This window comes from Notothenia rossii (assembly GCF_949606895.1).
Source record: "Notothenia rossii genome assembly, chromosome: 8".
NCBI classification, from domain to species: domain Eukaryota; kingdom Metazoa; phylum Chordata; class Actinopteri; order Perciformes; family Nototheniidae; genus Notothenia; species Notothenia rossii.
The window spans coordinates 71262211-71269665 of record NC_136906.1 but is presented as its reverse complement, the minus strand read 5'-3'; the positions used below and the strand labels follow the sequence as shown (position 1 = coordinate 71269665).

Genomic DNA, 7455 nt, shown 5'->3' with positions numbered 1-7455 from the left:
TCCTCAACAACTTCATTTAAAAAGTGCAAAAACCAGGGACCTTCACCAGTCTGCCACAACTTGCCATGGGTTGTTTAGCTGGATTGGGGTTTGTAGTTTTGTTTCTTATGTATATATTTTAAATTAAGGTTTATTTTTCTTTACATTTAAAACGTATTCAATCTTTTTCAGGTGGTTCATTCTCCTTGTTGCAGTTGTTAACATTGAGGCACAAAATAAGCCCACAATAAGTAAGTTTTTGCCATTTTGTGATATTTTTCAACACACTTGTGCGCTGCTATCTAATATAAATGTTTAATCCCAGAAATCAACTCTCAATGCCTTGGAAACTTGCTTCGTGTGGATGTCAGTCGACTTGGAGGAAGTTCTCTTGAAGTGTCCGCTGTCATAAGTGAGCTGACATTTCAAGTATATTGCTTTTTCTTAACTTAATCAAATTTTTAATTCAAACTCTTCTTGTTTGTTTCCTCAGATAACTCTTCAATCATCCTCACACCAAGTTTATCTTCTCAGTGTGGCTTCACCATCAAGAAATACCACCTGGGAAACGCTGTGATCTATGCCTCCGTCCAAAACTGTTTTGCTCAAAATGTGGTAAAAACGACTGAATGCTAGTTTTTGACGCAGCACCAAATGTTTCTTTTGACGTGGCAATTAATTGAGAGTTGTTTCCATGTTTTTTTAGGATGATAAAGCATTCACAACAAAGCTAGGTCTGCGGCTACAGTCTGACAATGTGGTTGAAGACAAGTTTTACCTGGTGGAAGAAACTTGCTACTACTCTTCATGGGCCTCCCGGGAAATTATCTGTAAACCCAACTACATGGAGGCAAGTGAACGCAGCATGCCATGTTCCAGTCTATATGATTAGTGGCTTGATACCTCGTATGAGTGTCAAGGCTGGTACATTTCATGTCACTGCAGAGATTGATTATCACTTATGGAGTGGCCTCATTTCTAGGTGTCTGTGAAAAAAGCAGCTCCAAATGATTATAACCTGCCTGCATACCCCGACTCGCATCCCCGAAAAGCTGCCGAGGTAAGATTGGCTCATTTTGCCTTTTTTTTTTTTTTCTTATTCTAGAAACATCTTGTATGTAATGTCTTGATATTTGCCTCACAGCAGCCCATGGACGCAGGCTTCAGAATCACCAAAGTGGTGTTCTTCACTGCTGAAGAGAGGGTCATGCAGGTGGACGAAGCCCAGAGAAATGGTTATGGGATCTCAAGCACTCCTACCAGGCTGGTGCTGCGAAGCCCAAATCCTTCACGTGAAACATACACCAAGGATGTAAGTGGATTGCAGTTCGTCTGAGATTAAAAAAAACTCTCACTTGATATCTTCCCCTCAGGCAGACTTGTTAAATCACTAAAGCAGCCCATTAGGTACTTGCTTACACTTACAGCCATAGATAAAATAATGTAACCAGACTGCCTTTCAAATGGATTACTTTGTCTGGAATCCAGTTGGCACTCTTAAATCAGTGAGTTCTTATTCATATCCCCCCAGATTTTTAGGAGTGAAATTATTATGTTACCACAGTATGCATTTACATCCACATGTTGTGTAATCTCCCCCCACAGGTAGCAGGTGTGCCGATGACTGTGCTCAGCACCTCAATTATATTTGAGAAGACTAAGCTGACGTCTCAACTTTATGCAGGAGCCGCTTGTCCTCAAGCTCAGGGTAATTTAAAGAGACTCACTGATGTCATGTCTTGTAGTGTTTTTCACTGGGAATTTGGTGCACTTTTTAGTGGCATGAATTTAAAAAAGACATCTGCCAGTATTATTTCGGATTCCAGCATTTTTTAAATATCAATTTTTTCTAAAAATGGAGCCAAAAATATTTAACTCACCAGAATTTGTATCCAGGAAGAAGTGCTTTTATTTATTTGATTTTTTTTGATGTACAGGTGGGGTTTCCTTTACTGAAACCTCAATCCGCTGGTTCCTGCCGAGGCGCATTGACCCTCTGATTTACTCGAAACACTTCAGACTGTTGGAGGTGAACATGGGCGTCGATGGGAGGAAGCTCGAAGCTACAGAGATGTTGGCCAGAAGCTATTCCCTGACTCTCGATGACCTTTATGTCATTGTTGAAATTCCTATTGGGGCTGCTGGTTGCCAAATCAAGGTTAGATAAAACAATTTAGTGCAGCTATGCAAAAAAACCATCTGAAATACTACAAAAGTGCTAAATGTAGATGTTTATATTTCTTGGATTTAAAGAATTTCTCACAACAGTGGAAAGTTAAATTGTATATTAAAGTCATTTTAGACTTTAGAGACACAATGTAACAAGCAATCACACTTTGTTGTTTGATGGAAAATAAAACTACTGAAATCCTGTTGGTATGTACAAAACAAATGTAAACGGATTGTGTGAGTATGTTTGACTGTTGCAACATCTAGAGCTTCATTGCCAGACAAATTTCCCTTTTTCTTTTTAATCTGTAGCTGATAATGTTGTTCAGGAAAGACCTTACTCAGGATGTTTGTTTATGCAGAGTCATGCCCAGGATGGTCAGTACTTCACTTCTTATATGATTGAGCTGATGCTCGAGTTGCTCTGGACTGAAGACGACACTAATGAGGACACAAGATACAAAGTCTTCCTCCCCGTCGAGACCCCCCTGCAGCTTCAACCTCTACAAGTCATTGACGGTGAGTCATATTATCTTCTACTCATGCTACTATTTTTACATAAATTGCAACCTGCCTTAATTTCTTCATTTTTGACCTACAGCCACTGTTCCCAAGGAGATGATGTTTAAGGTGTTGATTGGGCCGGTGGGCTCTGAAGTAATGCTAAAGAACATCAGGTCCCCCTCTGAGGTTTTGTCCTTGGCCGACTGCTTTGCCAGAGGCTTTAAAGTCTTTGACAAAATGTCCCCTAACGGCTGCTCCAAGGTCTATACTGTTGAAGTGCCCTTCACGGACCGTGTCGTAGGACAAAGGGTGAGCCTTACACTCAACGTGGGAAATGAAATGCATTAATCTCTTTATTTTTTTTTGTCGGCTAATAACTATCTGTTTCTCCCAACAGAAAGAAATGGGGGTTACAATGTACACCCTTCATCTGACCTTTGGCTTCCTGGTCCTGCCAAAGCATGCGCCATTTACTGCCACTGCTTATCTGAGAGCTAAACTGGAAGACATAGGTCTGTACCCATGCATAAGAGAAATTCATAACAAAACGTGCACAGTTGTTGCAAAGTACTTTCCTCTCTTTGCAGCTCCTCCCTCTGCAGCTCCTCCCTCTGTCTCAGGCAGCTGTGATGATAAGAATTTCTATGTCCTCGTGAAATACGGGACCAAAGGATTCAACTTTCAGACCATAATTGGAAAACGAATGCTGACCGGGAGCCTGGCTCAGCAGTACGGCGTGATGGGCAACTACACACATTTCAGTTTGATTGTACCATTTTCTGCAGCTGATGCTACGGTCGAGGTATGAATCTTAACCAAAGTTTTAAATGTGCAGGGATTTGGCAACTTTTGTCAAGATCATAGTCCTCTTTAAATCATAATGTATTGTTTCTGAAAACTTCTCAGGCTGTTGAGTCGTCATCCATCAAGAGCAGACTGGATGTGACTCTGAGATATCTGAAGACCAACAAAACTATCCAAGACTTCTCCTTGGCTTGCAACTTCGTCACAAAGCTGATTGGTTTGTTAAGAGAATACGTGTTCTTATGTAGGCTTAAATCTCCAATGCATACAAATGTCTGGTCGTCTTTTTCAGAGTGTTTCCCTAATGGGACCATCACGGCTCTGGCTATAACCCTGGAGTCTGTTCCCAGTCTGAACCCCCGACGGCTCACCCTCAGAAACCCCGCCTGTGGCCCCACATACAGCAACGACCAGTACGCTTATTTTGTCTTCACTGCAAACTCCTGTGGGACAACCAGAAAGGTAAAGCATGCTGCTCAACAGTTTGCTGATTGCGATAGGATTCAAACTGAGAAATGACTTCTTTCAATTTTTTTCTTTTCTTAGTTTTTGCCCAATATGATGCTGTATGAGAATGAAATCTCCATCACAGATGAACTTGAATTGAGAAAGCTCTCACAGTCGAAGGAGCCGGAGTTTGAGTGAGTATCTCGATACTTGGAATCACCAAGCTGAAGGTTGGATGATTAATTTATAATCAAAGCTGTAGCTTGAAAAATGACATGGAAGATTAATTAACAAAGTGCTTCCGGTTTTCTAAATGTCAGCTTTTTAATGCTTTGTTTGTCTTAACATGATACACTTCAGGTCATCGGGTTTTAGACTTTAAGTCAGAAAAGAGAAATTCTCAGCTTGGACATTATTCACAGTTGCATGTTTTTGGAGCAAAACGGTTAAAGGCGGCCTTTTTCAGTTACAAAAACCTAATTTGTAACTCGACGGGAAAACTTAAAAAAAATACATTTCAAAAATCAGTTATTTGTAGCCGTAAACATTCATGTTCACCATTACGTAAACTGACAGTCTAACGACAACTTTAAAACAAATACAGAGACTTTGTAGGCTAACCACGTGACAAAACTTTAAAGACTCTTAAATTATATTTTCCTTATCAGAAGTCAACTGGTACGCCATAAATCCTTCTATGGTGCAATCCCAGATGTTAACGGTGCCAATGGGTAACAATTGAACAGTTCTAAGTGTTCCCACTTAAGAGTTTTCTTCTTTCAGGCTTAAGGTGTTCTGTTACTATGACATCAACACTAACCAGGCTATTGGCTTCAACACCCGATCTCACAGGAGTGAACCGTACGCTGACGATGCACGAGGCGAGATGCAGGTTGAAATGAGAGTTGCTTTGGGTAAAGAAAGTTCTTCATGCCTTGTGTGGTTTGTTTTTTTCTCGCATGCTTGCTAAGGATTAGGTGTTTTTTTTTTTTTTTTAAGTATTTGGAAACTCTCCCAAAGCTAAAAATAAGAGTTCTTTCCATCATATCAACATGTTGAAAGAGCTTAAGAGGCTAACACTTTCTATCAAAATGCAGGATTTTGGGTAACTTGGAGACAGTTCAAACTGTATATTCCCAGCACGGAGATACAGAAATTCCATCCACTCCGTCGTGTCGCACATCTGACGCGTCATCAGAGCCCGGTCACGACGGGGTCAAAGCGCGTCAAACATCGCAAGACCGCTGCATGGAAACACGGAGAGCATCGCGAGACCACCACACACGAAGGAGTCTGGAAAACAGACCTAAGATATGGAGTGTGGACTGCTACTTGGAGAGGTCTCAGTTCAACTCCTGCCCTGCCTTGGTGCCCTTGAGCAAGGCATCAGACACCACCCTTCCCCCCTCACTCCCATTGGTCCCCGGGCGCTGTACACTAGCTGCCCACTGCTCCTAGTACTAGACTCCTGGTACTAGGATGGGTTAAATGCAGAGACCAAATTTCACTGTGCTCTACATGTGTGACCATTAAAAGAGGGTTTCCATCCCTCCCAATTCTATCTATAAAATGGACACCCATCTGACCTTGAGGCACATATTAAACAGCTGTGCAAGAACTCCAATCACCTCAGGAATATCTCCAAACTCCGCCCCACACTCACTCTTTCTGACGACGAAAAGCTAGCCCACACCTTTGTCTCCTCCAGGCTGGACTATTGCAATGCACTCCTCATTGGGATCCCTAACAAAAGCATCCAGAAGCTCCAGTACATTCAAAACAGCGCTGCTAAGATCCTGATGAGGGTGCGCAAATACAATCATATCACCCCATCCTTAAAACACTACACTGGCTCCCCGTAGAACTGAGGATTGAATACAAGGTCTCCCTCCTCACCCACCAGTGTATCCATGGAATGCTCCCCGAGCACATGGGAGCACCACAGACCATGAAGGCTTTTTTAAAAAAAAGGCCCCAAAAGCCATCTGTTCAATAGAGCCTTTTCCTAGACTTTTCATCTTATTTATTATACCCTTTTATTTGTTTTTTACTGCTTTTTATTCATTCTACCGTGTTGTGTACCGTTTTTATTTTTATACTTTGTTATAAATTAAACTTATTATATGAATCTAGTTGCTTTAAGTAATTGGAATGTTTTTTTCATAAAGTTAATCTTTAAACCAATGAACTGAGTTGGCACCTGGGATGTTGACTATTTACATCCAAGTTAAACTCTTCTGCATTATGCACCTTAATGTTCTGTATACAGGCCGTTTCTATTCCTGTCTGAGTCCTTAATAATTTGTGTCAACATGTTCTGCTTCACTTCAGATGACACCTACAGTGTGTTTCAGCGCGTTGGGGATGATCCCATCACACAGCACCTACAACAGCCGCTGTATTTCGAGGTGGAACTGATGGGATCTAACAATCCTAAAGTATCTCTTGAGCTGGCATACTGCTGGGCAACGCTGGAGGAGGACAAGATGTCCCTCCCTCGATGGGACCTCATTGTTAACGGGTAACTTGTATATATGTTTTCTTGTCCCAATGAACTGTTTGTCAAACTCAACAAAAGGGATGGTTTAAAATCATACAGTAGGGTGCTCATTTAGCAGACTTTTGGACATCTTTACCCAAATAAAATAACTTTTTTTTCTCTCCCTCAGTTGTGCAAACTCAAGGGACCCGCACCCAGTGATCTTCCACTCTGTTTTGCCGAAGGGCAGAGTTCATTATCCTTCAAACTTCAAGCGGTTTGAGGTCCCGATGTTTGCCTTCGCCGAAGACATGGATAACTTGAACCGCCAGGTACTATCAGTCACAAGAATAAATGGTCTTGTTTTTATTTTTAGATGCTTCAGAGTTTGGAAAAAGAAAGTACGCTGTCTATAACAAACCCTTACATCTGTTCATATCTTGTAGGTCTTTGTCCACTGTGAGGTGGTCATCAGTGATCTAGAAATCCAGTGGATGCAGCTTGTAATGTGCAGTGTTCAGACCAGGACAACACGATGAAGGGTATGCTCTCATACATGCTGATTTCATTATCCATTAATGTACAATAAGGTTTACACGTGTTGGCTCAAATTATAAAATGGGACAATGGCTTTTGAATAAAGTGGCTGAGATATATATATTTATTTTTTTTCTCCCACAGATCAAAAACTTGCAGTTTCAGATGGCCCTGGTTTCAAAAGCGTGACTTCAGGACCAATCATTATAATGAGCCCCTAAGTAAAGTCCTAATACAATATTTTAAAAATAATTCACACTTGTAGTATTTTCTTGTGAATATTGGAGGTTTTTTCCATCTATTGTGTTTTCTATGGTTATGGGGAGGTCCAAACTGGTTCTCCATTCCAAATCACATATATTTAAATGTAGTATGTACTGTACAGCAACTGCCTGTATGTACTGTTTCATGCAATAGGCATACAATACAGACATACTGCTTCATCATAACATTGCACCTTGAACTTTAGTCTCATGAGGCGTGAACAATGCCTTTCCAAAAGTGTGCGCCTGTTTTACATTCATATTCTTGTTGAA

At 41.0% G+C, this 7455-nt stretch overlaps 1 protein-coding gene across 1 annotated transcript; it reads left to right on the top strand.

The window, feature by feature from the left end:
- LOC307015837 (uncharacterized protein) lies at nucleotides 1–7175 on the top strand. Its single transcript, XM_079644738.1, has 21 exons — nucleotides 1–88; nucleotides 172–230; nucleotides 305–391; nucleotides 473–594; nucleotides 686–829; nucleotides 962–1039; nucleotides 1124–1291; nucleotides 1585–1687; nucleotides 1917–2137; nucleotides 2511–2667; nucleotides 2750–2961; nucleotides 3050–3164; nucleotides 3240–3454; nucleotides 3559–3673; nucleotides 3749–3918; nucleotides 4003–4097; nucleotides 4687–4817; nucleotides 6235–6424; nucleotides 6573–6714; nucleotides 6829–6924; nucleotides 7064–7175. The coding sequence occupies exons 1-20, from the start codon at nucleotides 66–68 to the stop codon at nucleotides 6919–6921; spliced, it is 2640 nt and encodes an 879-aa protein (XP_079500864.1). The 5' UTR covers nucleotides 1–65; the 3' UTR covers nucleotides 6922–6924; nucleotides 7064–7175.
- The last annotated feature ends 280 nt before the right edge of the window (nucleotides 7176–7455 follow it).

Coding starts and splice junctions, on each gene's coding strand:
- LOC307015837 (XM_079644738.1), top strand. CDS start 66: ATGGGTTGTTTAGCTGGATTGGG. Junction 231..304: donor ACAAAATAAGCCCACAATAA/GTAAGTTTTTGC, acceptor GTTTAATCCCAG/AAATCAACTCTCAATGCCTT. Junction 4,818..6,234: donor TGAAATGAGAGTTGCTTTGG/GTAAAGAAAGTT, acceptor GCTTCACTTCAG/ATGACACCTACAGTGTGTTT.